At 42.5% G+C, this 20674-nt stretch overlaps 2 protein-coding genes across 6 annotated transcripts in view; both read right to left on the bottom strand.

Annotated features, from left to right (window-relative positions):
* Window positions 1-57: 57 nt before the first annotated feature.
* On the bottom strand, window positions 58-7878 carry LOC311497043 (protein LYRIC-like). Its single transcript, XM_084557142.1, has 13 exons — window positions 6777-7878; window positions 6411-6530; window positions 5625-5706; window positions 5099-5266; window positions 4663-4710; window positions 4319-4504; window positions 3594-3680; window positions 3424-3492; window positions 3184-3329; window positions 2676-2792; window positions 2321-2431; window positions 2028-2154; window positions 58-1611 (listed from the first exon to the last, which is right to left on the bottom strand). The coding sequence occupies exons 1-13, from the start codon at window positions 7104-7106 to the stop codon at window positions 1547-1549; spliced, it is 1656 nt and encodes a 551-aa protein (XP_084413268.1). The 5' UTR covers window positions 7107-7878; the 3' UTR covers window positions 58-1546.
* Window positions 7879-8302: 424 nt separating this feature from the next.
* ubr5 (ubiquitin protein ligase E3 component n-recognin 5) overlaps window positions 8303-20674 on the bottom strand; it is a 28958-nt gene continuing 16586 nt past the window's right edge. For 2 of the 5 annotated variants that reach the window (XM_084556879.1, XM_084556880.1), the window contains exons 30-58: window positions 20405-20523; window positions 20139-20265; window positions 19659-19788; window positions 19384-19544; window positions 18967-19206; window positions 18738-18861; window positions 18411-18522; window positions 18158-18289; window positions 16908-17165; window positions 16530-16798; window positions 15669-15880; window positions 15320-15553; window positions 15103-15176; window positions 14818-14990; window positions 13612-13758; window positions 13079-13296; window positions 12784-12904; window positions 11985-12357; window positions 11741-11828; window positions 11485-11629; window positions 11002-11132; window positions 10765-10825; window positions 10479-10660; window positions 10307-10391; window positions 10042-10197; window positions 9685-9798; window positions 9450-9594; window positions 9251-9336; window positions 8303-9072 (exon numbers count right to left, since the gene is read on the bottom strand). In XM_084556879.1, coding sequence (XP_084413005.1) covers window positions 8860-9072; window positions 9251-9336; window positions 9450-9594; window positions 9685-9798; window positions 10042-10197; window positions 10307-10391; window positions 10479-10660; window positions 10765-10825; window positions 11002-11132; window positions 11485-11629; window positions 11741-11828; window positions 11985-12357; window positions 12784-12904; window positions 13079-13296; window positions 13612-13758; window positions 14818-14990; window positions 15103-15176; window positions 15320-15553; window positions 15669-15880; window positions 16530-16798; window positions 16908-17165; window positions 18158-18289; window positions 18411-18522; window positions 18738-18861; window positions 18967-19206; window positions 19384-19544; window positions 19659-19788; window positions 20139-20265; window positions 20405-20523 — 4630 coding nt within the window. In that variant the 3' untranslated portion in view covers window positions 8303-8859. The remainder of the gene's footprint in view (window positions 9073-9250; window positions 9337-9449; window positions 9595-9684; window positions 9799-10041; window positions 10198-10306; window positions 10392-10478; window positions 10661-10764; window positions 10826-11001; window positions 11133-11484; window positions 11630-11740; window positions 11829-11984; window positions 12358-12783; window positions 12905-13078; window positions 13297-13611; window positions 13759-14817; window positions 14991-15102; window positions 15177-15319; window positions 15554-15668; window positions 15881-16529; window positions 16799-16907; window positions 17166-18157; window positions 18290-18410; window positions 18523-18737; window positions 18862-18966; window positions 19207-19383; window positions 19545-19658; window positions 19789-20138; window positions 20266-20404; window positions 20524-20674) is intronic. The other 3 variants (XM_084556882.1, XM_084556883.1, XM_084556881.1) reach the window with 3 other exon arrangements.

The raw sequence follows: 20674 nt of genomic DNA, 5'->3' as shown, positions 1-20674 counted from the left end.
TTTATTTTTTTATAAAGGTGGAACTTCCATGACAGAAAAAGTGATTAAATAAGTAGCTCCATTAATTATGAATTTATTGACATATCATATTGGGTAGTCTTCAACAAGCAATGGTTAATAAATCAGCTACAGAGGTAAGAATATAGATTAAAAAGTAATGTAACATTTCAAATTAAGAATTTAGACAGCTTCTTCTCCTTGTACACAACAAAAAGCCCAACTGCAGTTTGACATCATGCTATTATTTTGAAGGCAAATCCTCCATCTTCCGGTTATAGTGTGGTAATTTCTGCCACTTTGAAGCAGCGGCAAGGGCGCATTTAGTGTCCTGCTGCTGGTAAACACACACCAGTGTGTGACCGACTAGATAGGATCAAATCCGATGATGCAACGCGACATTTCGAGAAAGTTATAAGGCGGTGGCTAAATATAAATACTTAATCTGGAATTTACAGGCCGCGTCTTTAAACAGTGTTGTAGCATTACAGGGAAAAGGTGTTGATCGTAATGGCATTTCATTAATCCATTTTTTTGTTCAGGCTTCCTGTAGAATTTTTTTTTTTTTTAAAGGTTAACCAGCAGGCCTGAGGCTTCGGCTTTATGATCCTGTGAGGGACAGCACAGATATCAACTTGTTCAAATAAAAAGATGAAGAATATAGAAAAACTGGCCTTTATTTAGTCTTTTTACATATGGCTTAAGCTTTTCTTTTATTACAAACGGGGTTTATAAAAGGTTCTGAAGACTTTTCAATCACCCACAGGTTGAAAATCATTAAGAGGTTATGACACTGCAATGGTACATCTACGGTCAGAGGCTTCCGAGCCATGAAGCGGTCACAGACAGTAAGAACAGCGAGTGAAACTGTTGTCCCGACACAACACGAGACAAGGGGACACACCAGATGGACAGAGAGGATGAAATGTTCAAAATGCAAAAAACACGGAGCGGACTTGATTCCCTTTTCTGCGTTGAACGAATGCCTCATTAAGTGTCTCATTAAGGTCACAAATATTGAACCCGAACCACTGACGTGAAGTAGACATCACCCGAACCGTACCATCGCAGCTCACGGATATCAGAGCAAATTAAAAGACTACAAAGCAAAGGCCAGTTCAGCTTTATGGCCCAGTGTTGAGTGACGAGACGCACATCAACCATTTTCATTCTCTACATGGTAAACTCATTCGTTAGCCACCACGAAGACACATCTCTAAACATGTTCAGTATTTCCTACATGTCTAATTACTACAATACATCTCCTTCAATCAGTTATTTTGATTCAGTGGAATTAGAAGACAGAATCAGAGTATCAAATGCATACTTAGAAATCATTAACACCGCATGATTTAGGATTGCACTGCATCAAGTTTCAGTTTTGAATGAGCCACCAACTGACACGAGATGTGTACAAAAGCCGTTTCGTTTTTCCAGACAGGTTTTAAGTCCATCATGAAGACCTTAGTTCAAAGTTCTTGTCACAAAAGGTGTTGCATAAACAGGATATGGAGTCTTTTGCATACAAAGGTCTGCAGAGTGGACTGTCTCATGTCTCTCTTCTCGCCTTCTTCTTCTTTGCTGGTTTGGGCGCTTGGCTCTCCTCAGGGTTTTCTGTGGAAACGACAAAAGGCAGCGAGGGATTAGTCCTGCAGCTCTAAAACATGTCAAGATATCACAGCAGATGACCACACCACATCAGTTTGGGGACACTGCTGAGAGACTCATGAAATAACAAAAACACATTTAAATCAACTTCGGATCAGAAAATGTGAATGAAATGAGCCGAGTCCTGCCTTTAGGAAAGTCTGACAAATTTACACCCAGTTAAGCGTAAATAACAATAATGATGCCTGCGGCTAAGCAGAGATAAAGGAAAGTTTATAAAGTTATATTTGTTTTTTGTTTTGTTTTTTTAAGAAAGGGATAAATCTACATTTCCTCTCCAAAATGCCCAGTCTTAACATACATTTAAGTGCATTTTGTAGTCTGAAGTAATGTCCAAATATCCATCAGTCTAATGTTCTTACTTTGTTGTGGTGGAGCAGGAACGTTGTTCTGCTTGGCAGTGGGCTCTCCATCAGTTGGCTTCTGTGGCACTTGTGTGACAGGGGGTTTCTGGGATTTGTTGTCCTTCACAGGCCGCTCTGCTCTCACCTGTTGTGAAAGGAAAACAAGTAACAAATCAGCTGCACATCCAACTGCAAGACTGGAATAACGTAGACTGTTAAATGTTTGACATGACAGGCTACAGCACTTCTGTGAAGAGTAACGCTTTCAGATTATCTGGCGCGTCGCTTCTTGCCTTATTAGCTCGACTGACCTCAGCAGCAGCTGCTTTGACAGGCTGGATGGCAGCAGCATTCTCCTGAACAGGTGGCGGCTGTTTCTTCGCTGGCGCTGCAGGGGCCGGCTCCTTCTCTGGCTCCTCGCCCTTCACAGGACACAAAGACAAGAGGATACATTACACGGACTGGTTAAATTTAATCTCAAATTTGGAAAACACAGAAAGCAAGCTACAAAAACAATATTGGGCAATATTGTGTTCTACTCTCCTGTATCACCTGTAAAGAAGACTTTTTTTAGTTTTACTAAAAAAAATAAAATCCCAATAATAATTTATCTAATAGGGGAAAAAAAATTCACAAGTTTTATCTTCCAAATGTTTGGTGTGTTACCTGGCCAGCGGTTCCTCCCTCTTCGGCAGCCTTCTTCTTCTTCTTTTTCTTCTTCTTGGTTTTAGCTGCTCCATCAGCAGCATTGTCTCCTTTGTCCTTCTCGTCCTCATCATCCTCCTGTTAACCCACATGGATAACACATTAAATCAAAGAAAGCAGGAGGAAAATTAGCAGTAATTGCTTCCAATGGGATGAAGGAAAGGTTAGGCATTTAAATCCAACATGTGCGAGACTCAGTAATGTCTTACTTTGGCACCACCTAGTGGTAACATAATGACCCGCAGGTAGCAACACCAACATTTTAATGAAGTAATTAAGTCTGTATACAGCAACACAGTTGGCACTCTTACTGATCTCTATGGTGGTGGATTTGTAGGGGTTGTAAAATTCTTTAAGAGCAACACAACAACTATAAAAAAGCCTATGTGTATTCAGTTAATGTGTTAATTACTACTACGAGCAGCAGGCCCAGAGTTTTTATTTTTCTCCCAAGTCTGGACACACTTACTGCAGCTCCCGTCAACAGATTAACCTTGGCCGGCTCAGCGAGAGGCTGTTGTTCAGTGGGAGGAGGCTGAGAGTTGGGCTCTTCATAGTTGCCCCAGGCTTCAGAGGGGGCGTTCCAGTCAGAGCTGGGGTCAACTGAGCTACCATCTGAGAACAACGAAAACCGTTAGCCAACATCTACTCGTTATGTTAGACTGAAGCTAAACAGAGCAATGGATGTAAACCAATAAACGATGCTTACTCAGTCCAGACCACTCGTCATCCACTCTGGGTTTACTGAGCCACGGTAGGTCACTCACAGGCTGGGGCTCTTCAGAAAAATAACAACGGTAAAGACATTATACCGGCACGAGAGATGCTTTGAGTAACTGCGCAGTCTACTAGTAAAGGACACCTTTCACAGACACCTACCAGCACTACCAACACCACCAAGTCCAGTTAAAGACACCAAATTTAGGTCCGCTGAAGGCATCGCCCTGTCAATCACAGTCCACGACTCTGAAACATACATTGCAGACATCATCAGACATCAGTGTTCGGGGAACAACATAAAGACTAGACCTCTACACATCCTCTTCACTTCGTTTACAGGCTTCAGTAAACGGGCCAATCGCATGTCTTTTCAAAGAGTTCGGTTCCTCTACCAACACAGATGTGAATGATGTGATTCAAAGGCAGCTATTGTATTCTGTCACGAAGTTATAAAACAAGGACACTAATAACGAACACAATAAAACCTGTCATTTTACACTGAAGCGTTTCAGAGATAGAGGAAAGTTCGGACTGAGAACTGTTCGCATTTTGGTGTTTTGAACATTTCCTCCTTGACAGGCTTTAAAGCAGAGGCAGTGAGTCATTGTGTCATTTGTTACCATAGCTGAGAGTCAGTAAGATGAGGGGCTGGCAACACAGACGAAGCACCAGCAAATGAATGGATGTCAGTGACTGGATGGCTCTTACTGTACCTTAACAGAGAAGTCTAAATGGCACAAAATCATTTTCTTTTTATATATATATATATATATATATATATATATAAATAATACAACTTCATCTACACCATCTAATGCATGTACTGCCTTAAAGCACTACATGCAAAACAGTTTAGTAGCAGACATGAAACTAGTTTTTTTTACCATCCATCCCTGCCCTCCACAGTGACGATGACTCCCTGCTTTGTGTCCAGGGGACCGTCTTCGGAGCAACAGTGCGAACAGGAATCTTGACTGCCACGTTAGTCGCAGCAGCAGCAGCAGCAGCAGCAGCAGCAGCAGCAGCAGCAGCAGCAGCAGCAGCCACCTCTGCCACCTCGCTGCTGTTGACTAATATCAAGGGAGAGAGAAACAATTGATACTTAGCCACAATAAACACATACCAGACAGGTACCACATAAAATACTGGAGTTGAGATATCACAGCGTGGGTTGACTTTCTGAATTACTAATCGGTCAAGAGGTGAAGCATTTTCTTCTGATGATTACCTTGAGAAACAGCCTCTACCTTTTCTGTCTTCGCTTTTGTGGACTCTCCTGGGAATGAAGAAAGAAAAGGTCAATAAATGCCAGGCGCACCATCCATGAGGAGATGTTTTTGAAAAGAGAACACACACACACACACACACACACACACACACACACACACACACAAACACCTGAGTTACAACAGTTCAGCGATAACTCACTTGAGACTCAATTCAAATCCCATAATGCTTTTATTTATAGTCAGTCCTGTCATAAGAGACCAACGGAGGGCAATAACAACGCATACAGAAAGAACAGATAGAAATGTCTCTCTCTAGATGCCAAATTAAGCTGTTTACACAAAGTGCTAACCCTCTGCACCTTTGCAGACAAATGTAGACAAGAGAACCACCCCATGTCTTCTTTAAAAAAAAAAAAAAATAGTTTTATGTATCACCTTTTTTCTTCTTCTGGTTAGCAGGTGCAGCAGAGGCCTTGGGCTGCTCTCGGGGAGCACTGACAGGTGTGTCCCCTCCTCCAGGACTGGCCGAGCCATCGCTGGAACTCTTGTCTTTCTTGCGTTGCTCACGTTTCTCCTTGTTGCTGACCTTAGTTTCCCATGTGCCTGAAATGTAACAGTGAGTGCAGTGTGGAATTAGTTGCAAAATACTGCAAGGGTTTATTATGAGATTAGTGAGGAAATATGGTATGGATTAGGGAGAATGAAAGAATAGATTTAGTATTTTTGCTAAGAACTTAGTCTCCGGCTGGTGCCGTTCTCAGGTGGTATGTCTAGTGTTTTTAACCAAGGCCACATTAAAATTATGTGAAAATTAGTATAAAAGTTAATTAATCCCATTGTGGTTTATTGGCCTAATTAGTGCATATGCTGACTAAATAAGATACGCGTAAATGAAAACAGGCCATCTCAAATAACAAGATCCCTTCTGGTTATTACTCGATCGCCACTCATAATGTTTCACCTTCTTCTGGTTCTTTGCCATCAGCAGTCACCGTCTTGATCTCCTTAGCAGCCTGTTTTGCCTTCTTCTTGGACTTCTTCACCTGAAGTAACACGGGACATGAATTAAGACAGGAAATACGTATTCTAAAAAAAACAAGGTTTGTAGCTTAATGGCACAGAGGAAAGCAAATACTACGCAGCACATACGATTTCACGGACAAGAACAGCAACTGGACATGTGACCCCCATGCTGACTGACCCATGAACAGTCAATCACATCAGCAGGCTCAGGCCCCGTCTATTTATAAGTGAAACTACATCCACTGTTCAAGACTCTCTAAATCTGTTACATGGAATTTTTGTTAAGCACTAATTCTCTCGTCTAATGTGTGCGTAGTCACATTTTCCGACTGTGGCGCCTTCAAGAACGCCATTAGGGTTATTCTGTTGTCTTCAGAAGATGGCATTAGATGAAAGGCTGTACACTCCCTCCTAATAAGCCAGGGGGCAACCCCTAGCTTCTGCTGCATCTGCAAGTGGAATACTGTAACCAAACACCTACAGTCTGTTACACCATTGCTCCAGGGGAGAAAACGTGGCGTTTCTTTCCTCCATGCTTCTTAATAAAAGATAAAATTAATGATGTGATATGTAAAAAAAAAAAAAACATATCTATCTAACTGATCTAGATCATAATTTAATAATTCAAACACGACCAGAAAACATCCATCCTAACCTACAGAGTGCGGTGTTCAAGACTCAACATCGTGTCTTGTTGCGAGACATGTGCACGTTTTAAAATTACCTCTACAGTCTTTTCAGCCTTGATTTCTGGTGGGGGCGTCTGGTGATGTGGCACTATCTCCTCCGATACTATGGCTTCCTCCTGTGGCTCAGCGACTGCTCTCCCGTTTGGCTGAGCTTTCTGGAAAGGACACGTTAAGATAAAGCGAAGAGCGTCACGAAAACGTTTTCAGCTATGTTACTACCAAGCGTTTAAAACAAATTAAACCACACAAGGTTAGAATAGCCAGGTGGGGGGAAAAACTAGCCTGAAGCTAGCTACAGTTTTAGCCGTGACATGAGACTCAACTGTCACGTTAGCGTTAGCTTGACAACTAGCCATGCTAGCTGCTCGCTAACGGCCATCGGGCTGGTTTCATTTACGTGCCTTCTCTGCCTTCTTCTTCTTTTTCTTCGGCTCCTCGACTTTGACAGGTTTACCGGCGGCTCGTTTTACTTCAATCCCGTCGTCCACGGCGCTAACAACAGGACGCTTCTTGAAAAGACCCCGGCAGACTGAGGCCCACAGAGCGACCATCAGCACCAGCCCAGTACATGCCGCTAAGAGGATCATCCATGGCGGAATAAGCTCAGGCTTCAGTCCCAAATCCACGCCGAGCTCGGAGCGCAGAAACTCCAGGCCTTTGGACAACAGTTCATTCAGGCGACTTGTAAGCAGCTTGACCTGCTGAGAGGCCGCGTCCTGCCACTGCTCCATTTGTGCTGCTTTTCAAACAGACCGATTAGTCACGCTTTGCTTACCGTTATTAGCTGCGCTAGCATGCAGTGCTAGCTAAAAATAACGGAACGATTTCGACATGATGGAAAACAACAAATTCATCCACCTGCAACATCGGCCAAGCCAGACAGTCAGCTAGCCTTTCTAAATGTTCTAAACGCCCCGTGGCTAACTAGGCAGCAAGCTAACGGATTTCATCATAGGATATGCCACCGTTAACTGACCACCACAATGCATCTGTGACCGCGAGCGTGGCAGGTTCACCTCATATGGCTCTTTTTGACTGGTGGAGAAGCGTTGCGTTCAGGGCGGTAGTAAACTGGAGCTTCCGGGTTGTAAATCGCCGGAGTTTGTTGTATTCTAGTAATGTAATAATTGTAGTAACGTGTGAATGCGACTCAAAAAAAAGAGATAATTTAAACAAAACAATTTCTTTACATTGTTGCTGCTGTTTTGAATGCATATTATATGTCTTTTATGTGTCAAACTGGAAATGAGAACTGTTGTCGAGATATAGCAGAGTTGTGCCGTTATATGCCTGCATTTGTTGCATTACATTTCCCACAAGTTTATGACAGATGTTTAATACCCATAAATAATGTGTTGTGTGACACTTTAAGAGGCTTTTCCAACTAAAAAAAAAAGTGGTTCCCCTAAAAATATTCTTTTCACAAAACCACTGGAGGCAACATAAACGGGACAGTGCGATGACAGCTCCAATGAAATGGGCGGGGCTACCACTTCGCTCATGCTGATTGGCTAAAACTCTCCGTTTAAAAAGATATTTCCAGTGCTGTAAAGTCGGTCATGGTTTTTTTGTTTTTCGCTTTCAAGTCCTGATTTATAAAACGCGACAAGAGAAAAACCTGCTCCAAAATTCAGAGCAAATACTGAAAATGACTGCTACTACTAATAATATATTATTCCCAAGTAAACTAGAAAAGGACTGGCATTGATTTAAGGTTAAATTATCATTCCAGGTACGTAAATTACAGTATTTGGATATCAGAATGGGCATTTTTTTAATTCAAGGAAAGCATACATAAAATTGTGGATTTCCATTAACTGGGGCAAAATTGTTACAGGAAAGCAGGATCCTTTCACACTAATTTAACGTTAATTCCCCACTTTTGTTAAGGTATGGAACAAGATATAATTAAATAAAATCACGACAATTTATTTGCATCCAAGTTTATTTTGAAATTCCCTACTCCCCCTGTACAAGAAAAAAAAGGACTTTCCACAAAGGCAGCAGTGAACTGTCAGTGATAGTACTTTTCTAGGGAAGGAAAAAAACTTATAATCACAGTGTGTCTTCTGTTCTTTTAAATATTTCTACTGCTGTCATCTTTGGCTGGGTTTTCGGCAGACAGCTTTCTGTCAAACCAAATTCCTGGGAAGCAAAGGTTTAAGCCAATGGAGCAGAGCTGTGGGCTTTACATTTTACAGTGCCAATGCAGGAATGTTCTGGACCGTATACCTCTTCTTCATTAACACAAGAGAAAAAAAACAAAAAACAATAAAAATTGAAATAAAAATAACAAGCCGTTTGTGTTCACAACACAAACAAATATTACCGCCTGGGGAGATAGCGACAGTATGTCGAATTTCATAAAATTGTTTAGACAAAAAATAATCTACAAAAATGGAGCTAGGTAAATATTACACAACAGTAAACATGTTTTTCTTTTTTTACTTTTTTTTTTTCTTTTTAAACTCTTCTGTTGAACCTCTACACAAAACCAAAATTCTTGGTCTTAATGGCTAGCAGGAGTTTCTGTTTGAGTATCTGTTTAGAAGAGTAGAGTGGCACGTAGAGACGTGAGATGCAGGTATTGGCTGTGGGGAGGTGCTGGTCGTCTGGAGGCCGGATGGTGATTGAGGGCATCGGTTGGAAGCCCTCCTCGCTGGCTGGCAGAGATGGACTGGAGGTCCAGAAGTACACCTGAGGGGAAGATAAATAATGAGTCACATTAATGATCACAGTATTTGACTTTAGGAAAGTCCAAATCTTTTTGGGATTTAGGACCATGGAAAGGCTTCAATAAATCAACAGACACTGAATTGCTAAAAGTACATGTCAGTCTTCGATTAAAAGGCAATCATGATGAGAATGGACTTACCAGATCTTGCCTCTCAGTCATACTCATCTTCTCCACTATGGACCAAAACCAGCGTTTAAACTGGAGTAGTTTGTCTGCATTTTCACCTATTGGATGAACCAAGTGTTTGTTCAGTGTAATACAGTATAATATAAAACAGTATATCTAAGAAATGGATGGATACAAGAAGAGCAGAGACGATCCAGGCAGCACAAAATACCTGATTCATCGTTGAATGAGGTGAAGCTAATGAGCATCTGGACATTGACTTCTCCGCATCCGTTGACCAGCAGCCTGAAGTCCTCAGCTGTCAAATCCTCTAGGGAGTTCTTAGGCAGTACATCCAGCAAACCCTTCCTCATTGCCTTTAAGAGACACAAGTCACATCGGGTGTGAACGCACATTTTGATGACTGACAAGACATCAACAAAACTCACAGTTCATGTTTTACTTACATGCAGAGGTTGCTCGGCCACCACCAGCATCCTGTGCTCTGCGTACTTCCTCACATACTCGTACACGTTGAGGGGAGTAACTGGCATGTTGACCCCACCAGACAGAAGCTCCACCTAAAAAAAAGGAGCAAAACGGCATCAATATAGTACCACAGATGTAAATTAATGTATGAAGTATATGGGCATCATGATTTCTGTTGAAATTGGTGTTTAGTTGTACCACAAATCCATTTTATAAATCTATAGTTCAGTCTCTACTGCTTTTCCTTAGCTAGAAAGCCCGTCACTGTCAATCTTTAAGTGCATTTTCAATCTAAACAACATGAGTTAAACACATTATTGACAACAGTCCATTACCTGTCCAGCCCCTTCCTCTTTACAGAGGTCGATGGCGAAGGCCAGGTCCATGGCAGCAAAAACTGCCTCTGCTTCACCAGCCTGTGAATGGCGGATGAGCTGCCGCAGGCTCTCATACATGACTGGGTCGAAGAACGCAAAGTCGTGCCAGTTCACCTGCAGTGACAAAGATCCTTAGTATGTGTAGCAATTTTATTGGGAAGGGACCAACCGCCATGTTGAAGGTCCCAACTGTAGATGCAAACATAGACTGTAAAACTCTTACCTTCCGACCAAGCAGCACTTTAATGACATGTCTGTTCAATGTGATTGGACAGAGTTCATTTTGCAGCAGACATAACCCCAGTATTCTGTAAAGACAGCAAAATTTGTTCAACTCAATTTTTTTTTTTTTTATTTGACCAAATTAAATGTAGTGATCATTTGTAATTCATTACCTGCCAATGTTACGGAAGCAGTTGAGTCTGGCCTCTGTATTTTTGCCAGGTCGAGGGGAGTAGAAGCCTCGTTTGCCAGGCTGGTAGAAGAGAGGAGCGTTGTCGTCCCCATCATCTGGGTCGTCCAGTTCCATGTCAACCACACTGCGTGTTGAACCATGGCGCTTACGGTTCTCCTGCTGCTACAATATTACGAGAGAGAGGAAGGGAGTACGGTTGAGCAAAACAGCTGTCATGATGAGCCACGTTGTGTGTAAGTAAAAAACAAATATTCTATTTAGTTTACTTGTGCTTTCTCTGGAGCCTCGGGTAGACCCAGGTCCAGTATACTGTCTGCACCATTTTCCCTTAGGGAGACAAACACCAGAGCACACAGTTAGTATGTAAAAAGGCAGTGAGAAACAATATATGAATATAATACTTTTTACATGATGAAGGTTATATACAAGCTGGGGTAGCACTTCAATGACAGAGACACCTGTTGCTGTGTTTATACTTTTATGTCCATGTGATGTTATTTTACCTTCCATGTGCAATGAGAAGCTCCATAGCCTCTTCTACTCTGGCTCTGAGAGAATCCTCGCTAGCCAGCAGCAGCAGCAGCTGGGCAGGAGACAGCTCCAGCAACATGCCCGTGATTTTACTGGCGAACGCCTGAGAAGACGAACACAGACGGTCTCAGTGTGGACAATGAAATAAATCCAGACAGGAAGGAATTTCAAGAAAATGCAAACCTTATCACAACCCAATCAACCATTTCGTTTTAAAGAAGTTTAAAAAAAAAAAAAAAAAGCTGGGAAGCAAATGTAGATGTAGAAAACCAGTAACAAAAGTACTCTATATCCGCTGACTCATTTGAAAACTGATGTCGCCTGATGACAGTGACGCAGAAAAAGTCAAGTGGTCTCCAAATTCTGAGAGTTCCTTCCTCTTGTGGTGTGACCATGCAAACTAATGCTGACCTGTTTTTAATATGTTCTGTTTAATATGCTGATGGCTTTATTACCGGCTGCATTGCATGAACTCGTGGATAGAGCCTTTCACCCAGGGCTTGTCTGTTTGCAGGCAGAGGGTCAGGCTCATCACTGGGATTTCCCTCTGATGAAGGCCTGAAAGGCCTCGTGTCTATGGACAGCTGCCTCCTTGAATCCCTGTAACAGATGTGTAAACAAGTTATCATCAGTGTCAGACTCACTGGACAGACAAATAATTAAAAACCTTGAACCTTTTTGGATATAAAAATGGGAATATATTTAGCGTACCTGTCTCGGTCTCTCCGAGATCCTGCTCGAAGCCCTCCACTTCTCCTCTCTCTTTCCCGGTCTCTGTTCCTCAGACGCTGCATTAGATCTGCAAATGCAAATAATAGAGAACAAATGTTTTTTGTTTATAATGTTACTTTAATGTAACTGTTATAATAATTGCACTGAGCATCATAAAAAGTAATGTAACAATGAAATCCAGTTCCATAATACAGTATGCAGTAGTTTCTATATATTGTCATACTTGAATTGTAATCGTGATGACACGTACTGCTGGCCTGCATGCCCTTGCTGACACTCTGAACACAGTCCAGGTTGGGCAGCTTATCGTTGGAGAGAAGGGCCAGGGCGATGGCCGTGTAGAAGCTCCGGGCCACGCCGCTGCCCTCGCCGGGCTCATCTTTGAAGGTAACCTTCACCCGGTGTACAGCCATGGGCGTGGTTGTGCAACGCCTGCCAAAGTGCGTGTTAAGCTGACGCATGGTCTGCTGTATTAACTGGTCTCTATCACGGTCCACTTCCAGGGCCAGGTCACGGGACTGCAGGTTCCTCAATTTCTCCATCTCGCGACGGAACTTGGATTCTTTCACCTCAAAGCCACCCAGCTCTGTGAGAATCTGGGGAAAATTAGAAATTAAGAATTTAGATGATTGTTAAATCTTCATAATAACAATGAATCAGATGATTAGGAGACATTATATACTAGCAGAGCAGCGTTTTGTTTTCAGGTCTGTGTGGTTCAGTTTATCAGGCTTTAACAACACGAACACCATTCCTGGCACTTTCAGGTTTCTACCTGACACAATGTTTTTTTTGCAGTATGAGCATATACTAACAGAAAAAGCAGTAACATATAGGGAGTGATATGTTTGTACATGTTCCTCCATTGTACTGGGGTATGCATGTAAATGTCAAGCCAGGTGTTTGCCAACAAATGAGCCATACGATTTTGTTAAGTTGACACAAAATATTAAATCTTACTGTCTTAATATTTCTTTGTATTCACCTACTTAGTGTCGACGCATTTAAAAATAAAAACTTACAGATCCAGGCTCAGCTCCGACATCCTCCATGAAGACACGGCCAAAAAGTTCCAGTGACAGACGCCAGCGGCCTAGCAGCATGTCATGTGAAATCATCATCCCCATGAAGCTGCAGTGAGGTCTGGGAAGACAGCATTATGTCAAATATAATAAAAACAAGTTTATTAACATATAAAGACAAAACCAAGGAGGTTTTAATAAACTAATCTATGGCATAAACATTCCAATCAACTTTCATTACATTTAAATTTCAGCTGGAACCTGAGCCACACAGAAGGCATTAACTGGTGGTTACCTGAACGATGGGAGAGGAGGACCATCACTCTCAGTGAGGCCGATCTCAGCAAGTAGGCTGCTCTTCAGCTGGGCAGCGAGGTCATGTGGCGAAGGGCCCGGTTTGGAAACCTCCATCTCCTGCTCTGCCAGTGACTGGTTCTCACTGCTCCTCTGGCCAGTTTCCATGCTCATCACATTCTTCAGATTTGCCGAGTAAGACATCTTAGTCGGCAGGACCTGATCAAGAACGGTTGCACTTCAGTAATGTGAACGCGTACATGTCTTAAGATGATGGCAGTGTGATGATGACTGAATGGAAATATGTAAATGGAACACAGAATACAGAATATGTTCCAATATCCACACTTTAATGACTGTGCACCCAAACGCACTACCCTACATATCCATTATTTCTTGAATAGAAGAAGAGGAAACAATGAATACTGGATAGTTTTATATATTTCTATTTAAAAGTGCAGTGCCTTCAGTATTATGCATGGATATTAGAACACAACTGCCAGCGTGTCTGTCCAGTGAAGAGGGGTGGTATACCTGAGAGGGGGAGGGTAGAGAGCCCATGTTTACCTCCAGGCAGTTCCTGTCCATGCTTGCCTCAGCCAGGCCTTTGGTTGCCATGTAAGAGGAAGAGTACAAGCCCTGAGACGGACGGCCGAACAGATCCTCCTTTCTGGCATTAGGCTGTTGAAAAAAAGAGTAAAACTGAGTTGAAACGCATAATAGTACGGCAATTAACGGTAAGATCAGCAGATTTTCACACAAGTCCTGAAAAGAATCAAATAAAACAGATAAAAATTAAATACTGCATTTATGCACTTATTATTTCAAGAAAATGAATCATTTATATAGATTTGTGAGTTATATATGTGATCCCTTGTTTTGAGTATCTTGTGTGACCCTCTTGTGCAACAATAACAGCAACTAAATGTCTCCGTTAACTACTGATTAGTTGTCTACAGCAGCTTGGAAGAGTTTAAGCCCATTCCTCAGTACAGAACCGCTTCAGTTCTGAGATGTTTGTGGGTTTCCTCACATGAACTGTTTGCATCAGGTCCTTCCACAACACAGACTTTGACTTGTCCTCTCCAAAACAATAATGTATGTATAATAATTTGTTCTTTCACCATTTCCTTGCTGCATGACCACGTTTTAGAATTCATTGGTCCATCAATGATGGCAAACCATCCTGGCCCAGATGCTTCAAAACAGGCCCAGACAAGCACATCACCACCCCCATGTTTCATGGATGGGATGAGGTTCTGATGCTGGAATTAATTTGTAGGTTTTTTTTTTTTTGTCTCCAGACATGAGCCTCTCATTTAAACCAAACAACTCTACTTTGTTCTCATCTGTCCACAAAATATTTTCCCAGCAGTCTTCTACATTATTATAGCAAAATGAAGGCGGGCAGAAATGTTCTTTTAGGAGAGCAGTGGCTTTTTTTCCTTGCCACGCACACCATGGCTGTTCAGTGTTCTCTTGATGGTGGATTCATGAACATTACACAATGTGAGTAGTTGCTTAGACGTTATGCTTATTGTGCGTCTTGCTTTTAGAGTGATCTTTGTTGGACGACCACTGACAGTGGAGGGTAATTTTCACTGATTGGGTTCCCTTTGTACACTTTCAGGATTTGCGTGAAATCTGCTGATACAGAAACTTCTGAGAGGTGCAAATACATTTAAGTGGCATTTTTGCTCTTTAAGTCTTTTCACAGATAAATAGAGCAGTAAATCTGACCTGCAGGAGGTGGGGCTGGTCAGCCAGTGGAATGGCCTCAGCCAGAGGAACATCAAAAGGGTTTGGTGGGATACAGCCCAAGAAGGTCATAGAGTCAGAGCGGCGGAAGAACGGGTGGTTCTGACCGGTCTCAGCCGGAACCGTGTCCTCATCCTTGTCCTGCAGAGTTGAACCTGGGGTGAAAAAGAAACAAAGCAGCTCTTAATACAAACATTAAAACAACCAAGCAGTTATTTCATATTTAGTACATGCTGACTTTTATTTAATATTAGTCATCTGGCTTACTCTGATTGGTGTCCTCGTCATTCTCATGCTCAGAATCCTCGTTGTCCAAACCCAGTTCCAAAATCTCTCGATTTCTACAAATTAAACAGGTTAACTGTTAAAAATAATTCTATGTATTCAAAGAATTACTCAGTAGTGATGCAGGTCGAGCACATTTGTATCAAACTATAAGGTTTTTAAGATGAAGGCAGGATTTTTCCCTCGTTTTTGCCTTTACCTCTTTCTATCCATCTGTGGGGTGTCCAGGGTGGTTTGCTGGTTCATGGCCTTAATCCAATAGATAAGAGCCTGGAAAACGTAGGCCACGTGTTTCAGTGAGCATACGTCCAGCACAGGAAGCACATCCGAATGCTCATCATTGTGGGAACGCATCAGGGACAAGGCGTAGTTCAGGAAGTCGCCCCGTGCCGACATCATGCCTTGACGAGCTGTCAAGAGTGTGGCTGCTCTCCTGAAACAAATATAAAACCTGTGACTGCGTGAAGCAAACTACTTTGGATTCAAATTAAACTGTAGAGAGTTGGCACTTCGTGATTTCTGAAAATCGTTTTTCGGCAAAAGTATACCTGCGTCCTTCCAGAGTGCGGAGGCTGGCCTCCTCCCGGGCAGTCATGCGTTCCCTGCGAGCCGAGTGCTGAGAGGCATGGAGTGGGTGACTGGGGTGACCGGGGTCTCCAGCAGATGATAGAGCAGAACCATATCGCAGCTGAGCCTCAGTAGAATCCATGATGGACACCATCCAGTTCCAGGTAGGGATCAGCTTTTCTTCAACATAGTTCTGGATCATGCAACAAAAATTTCACTCTTTACTCACACAATTACGCATTTAGTGCTCGTATTGATTTCACGAATGAGATGAGAAAATAACAAAATGGATGGGAATTGCCAGATGTAATACTTTTATTCTTAAGGTGCAGTATTCCTATTTTGTGCAGTACGTATGATATATGGGTGATCCACTAGCAAAAATGGATTGTAATATTTCTGATTGTGTTGTCATTATTGTATAAGCGCGAGCAAAGTAAGACTTGCTGTATGTTGCACCCTAAAAAAAGCCATTTAAATCTACATAAGTTCCTCATCCAAAGAGTTTCCCATACTGCACCACAATGTTTAAATAGTGGCCCTGAACAAACAAACCAAATGCCTGCAGTTCTCCTACAGGGTGAGGTGAGGGATATTCAGCTGGTTGTAATCTGCCACCTCACCACTAGATGTCACTACATCCCACATACTGGGTATTTTAAGTGTATTGGATGGGTGTGGTGGTGCAACGACCTCAATTTAGATTATGTTTTTACACGTGCAATTCAATAATGGTCATAGTTAATGACCATGTTCTAGTGTCATCATTGTCTGCTTTCACAGGTGTATAATACAAACAGTGTGAAGTTTAATCAGTGGAATATAGTTCTTATCTAATTTACCTGCAGATTAACTGCATCCTGGTAGGTGAGCTTTACAGCAGCAGGATACTGGGAGTAGACAAGATGGTTATACTTGGGAATCAGACTCATGAGGTCTGAGATCTGCCTGATGACAATGCTGTAGGCGCGGGCAAGACTACTGGCAGATGTCAGGTAGCTGCTGGAGTTGCTGGCCTCCAGAGCTGCTGCTGCCGCCGCAGCACTCGAGCTGATTGCACTTGAACGACGCAGGTTGGTAGGGTCAATGTATATCAGGCCTGTGGAGCTTGCTGTGGAAAAAGACAAAGATTATAACCGGTGCAGCAGATAAATACCGTTTCTGAGACTCTAATCTGGAAGCAGATGTTGACATTTTCAGCAGATAGGTGTTTTACTGACCAGCTGGTGTTGAGGAGCTGGAGGGGGCGTTCCCAGTTGCCCTTTGGCTGGGGGTGTTTCTAACAGCCCACTGCATGGAGCGAGGAGCCTGGGCTGCACTGTTAGCATGTGAAGCGCTAGTTGTCCGTTCCAGCGGTTCATCCAAAAGGAATGTCTCCTGGTCGACATCGTCGCTCTGACTGCTGCTGCTGTCTGAGTCACTGGAGTCGTTAGACTGGGAGTCATCCTCTGAAAAGAAGGCAGGGACACTGCTGGCACCTTTAGAGGAGAAGACAGAAAGAAGACACAAGGAGACAAGTTTAACAGTTTGCGCAATCACCTTCTTCCCTTTCTTTTTGCTCTCATAACAGATTTATCAAGGCAGGAGTGCGGGTTAGTTTATCACACCACTACAAGGCAAAACAACACTAATATGACAGTGGAAAAACTGAGGCATCAAGTCAAAACAACAGCTGGATTCTCTGCTGATCAACTTGTGCTAAAGGGCTCAATTATGTTTTATCAGATTAAAAAATGTAATTACAGAGGAAACACGGTAATGTCTCAGTTGTCAGAACACGAGGAAACTAAACAGCGTCATTAGTAGGAAAACACATTTTAGATGGCCGAGGATAAAAACGCCACACCGTTTGGAAAAGCTTGAAGTTGATTAGTTTGTTATTCGGGTGAAAGACCAACAAGACTACACTTATGAGGGACAGCATCAGTTAAAAATGACAGACACAATAACAGTGAAATGGGAGAAGGGGACGAACTGAAGGAACTCTCAGCAGGAAACTGTGTATGCACTTTGCAAATTCACTCTTGCCCTGACATCTGTATATGCATTGAAATAAAGAGGAGCTCATACCAAAAATAGGAAATGCCAAGGACACCCTACTGCCTGCAAATGAAATAAATCGGGAATTCAGCCAGGGACCATTTTGTCTGCTTTATCATTAGCTCTCCACATATAAATCCCCACAATCCAAAATGCTGACTGTTATTAAGCACTAGTGACTCTGCGAGGACTGAATAAGGCTGTAACTCAAAGGAAAAGTGCAGCAAGACAGGAATGCAATTTCTTTTTAATAAGCAGTTGGAGCCATACAAAAAAAAAAAAAAAAGGACAGAAAGCTTTCATTTAAAGAAAGTGAATAAGCACTTTCACAAAAGGAACAGTACTTTACTCACTAAACTGATGGAAGTCATTCATTAAATAAGGGGGTTTAAACGAAAAGCTCTTCTTAAATCTAAAGCTGTTGACCAACCTGCTTCAGAGCCAGCGGTGGCTGCTGTAACAACACTCCTGCGGCCACTAGCATTATCCTGATTGCTGTGGTTACTCTCACTGTCACTCTCAGTTTCGGCTGCTGCCAAAAGATCCAACTCCATGTCACTTCCTAAAAATTCAGAGACAAAAACATGACATCTTACTCACTCGTGACCAGGGATTAATACTTCAACAGCTATGTGTTCAACTTCTATGTCACTAGCTAAACAGGAATTATGACGTGTGCTCACCATCCTCATCGTGCTCGTCATGCTGACCCTCTGCCTCGGCATTTTCCTCTCCCTGTTCCTCCTGATCGTCGTGATGGTCTTCCTCCCCTGCTACTCCCTCTACAACTTCCACCTGAAAGACAAACACATTATAATCAGATCCCAACAGAGTGAAATTACAGAGTAGGCAAAACACAGAAGCAGAAACAACAATATACATCAAAATATCAGTACGTAAATAACAGTGTGGGCTGACTCTGAAACTCAAACTCTGCCATCAACATGCACTGAATAACTTGGATCCAAAGTTCATTACAGCCTTAATGACTTTATAATGAGGCTCCCCACCTCTTCCACATCTGCTGATACAATGTCATCCTGCTCCTCATCTCTTCCTCTGACAGGCTGAGACTGGCTGCTGCGCCGAGGCTGGGGGTTCCTGATGATATAAGAAGCAGCTGTCTGACTGGAGCTGGAAAAATATCAAAACACAAGGCCAGAGTCATATCACACAATCAAAAACTCCACTGAATCAGTCACTACTTTACGCCGACGGATTAGATTAAATCCAACCGACCTGCTGGACTGGTCAGGTGAGGGTCTCGGAGGCAACGGTTCAACAGAGAAAAGCTCCTCGCTGCCCTGGACAGCATCGATGCTGGTGCTGGCCAAAGTGAAAGGAGCAGTAGGCCTTGCGATGCCCATTCGCACTGGTACAATGAGTGACTCTGCCACATTACACAGCTCCTCCACGGCGTAGGGGAGCAGAGCCTGGAAAACGCGCCGGCATTTCCCAATGGGCTGAGGGATGAAGTTACTGTGTGAGGGAAAAAACACAACAAAACTCAGTATTCAAATCAGTTCAGAAAAACACATTGAACTATTGGGATATTGAGTGGCAGTGTGTTAAGATTGGGCCGGTGTATTAATTTATTTTTTTCCTTGAAACATTGGTTTTACTAACAAATTAATAATCTGCAAGCTGTGTTCTTACTTTTTCTTCTTGGATGAGGCCATTTCCACGCTGAGAATGACAAACACCCGGGCCACAGAGCGCAGGAACCTCCTAGTAACATTGACTGCCTCCTCTCTCCGGCCAGGAGTGTACTTGTTCTGCAGCTCCTTCACCAGAGTACCCAGTAACGTGTCTATGAACTAGAAGAGGAGAAAGACACATATTGAAAACCATCAATTTTTAGTTAGGAAAGCAGATATGATTTGACACTGTGTACACGCAAAAGGAAAAAAAAAAAACATAATTGGGCTTACGGTGATGTCAGGAGCACACTTGACAATGAGGCAGTGTGTGAAACAGTCAAGGCGAATGGTGCCACTCTGCTGATTCAAGTAGACCTGCTCTTCAGGCAGGAGGTGGGCAATTCTGCTGCTGGCACTAAGTCTAGAAGATTCAAAGAAACACACACGTCTAATTATTAGCCGTTACAGCACACCAATCTGCTTAACAGACTCTGTGGAACCGACTGATATTGTGTTTTTAAGTGTAATTTAACATGAAGCTGTAACTACACGACAGTCAGGTTTGGGGTTTTGCTAATCCATTAAATCAGGTTGACTCTTGTGAACAGTTTTTGCTAATGTTTTAAACGTCATTTAAATATGGTATAGATACGAACAGGTTTGTTAATAGTGTGTATGTGGGACATGGTTTCTAATAGGGACACACTGATGTTGAGTTTAATACATGCCATTTCTTACTACCGCCAGAAGCAACACTGCTGTAATACTTACGGGTCTTTATTCTCCTGAGAACCAAACATGATCATGGACTTGAGGGCGTTCCAGTCCTGCAGGACCCTCTCCAGAGCCAGCTGAGCAAAGCGGGGAGGTTCTAGGTCGTGGTCAGGCATATCAGAGTCTGGTAGAATAACAGAACAAGTGTATTTGGCAAATAATATCAAGCGGTAAGCTAGACTACAGTCAAAAATAATGATCAACTGTCAGTTTCCACCGATTCTTACTAAGGTGGGTAAATGAGAGAATGAAAGTGAAGCTACCTTCTGCATTAGCAGCCTTGCGGTTCCTGTCTTCTCTGATGCGAGGTGGTCTGTACTGACAGTGCTCAACACTCTGCCTGGCAACAGTCTGGACCAGGAACAGTAATATATGCTCTCCCCTGCAGATGGAAAACAATAACCAGAGTGATATATCATCTTTACCTCACTGGTACAACATAATCCATATTTCTGGTATCGTAGAATATTAACAATATAATAACTTTACACAGATTTAGACTGAAAAGTCAAAATTTACCTGCTAATGGTTTA

Source organism: Chelon labrosus, assembly GCF_963514085.1.
Source record: "Chelon labrosus genome assembly, chromosome: 12".
In the NCBI taxonomy this organism is placed as follows: domain Eukaryota; kingdom Metazoa; phylum Chordata; class Actinopteri; order Mugiliformes; family Mugilidae; genus Chelon; species Chelon labrosus.
The sequence above is the reverse complement of the archived record's forward strand: the minus strand, read 5'-3'. Positions and strand labels throughout refer to the sequence as shown.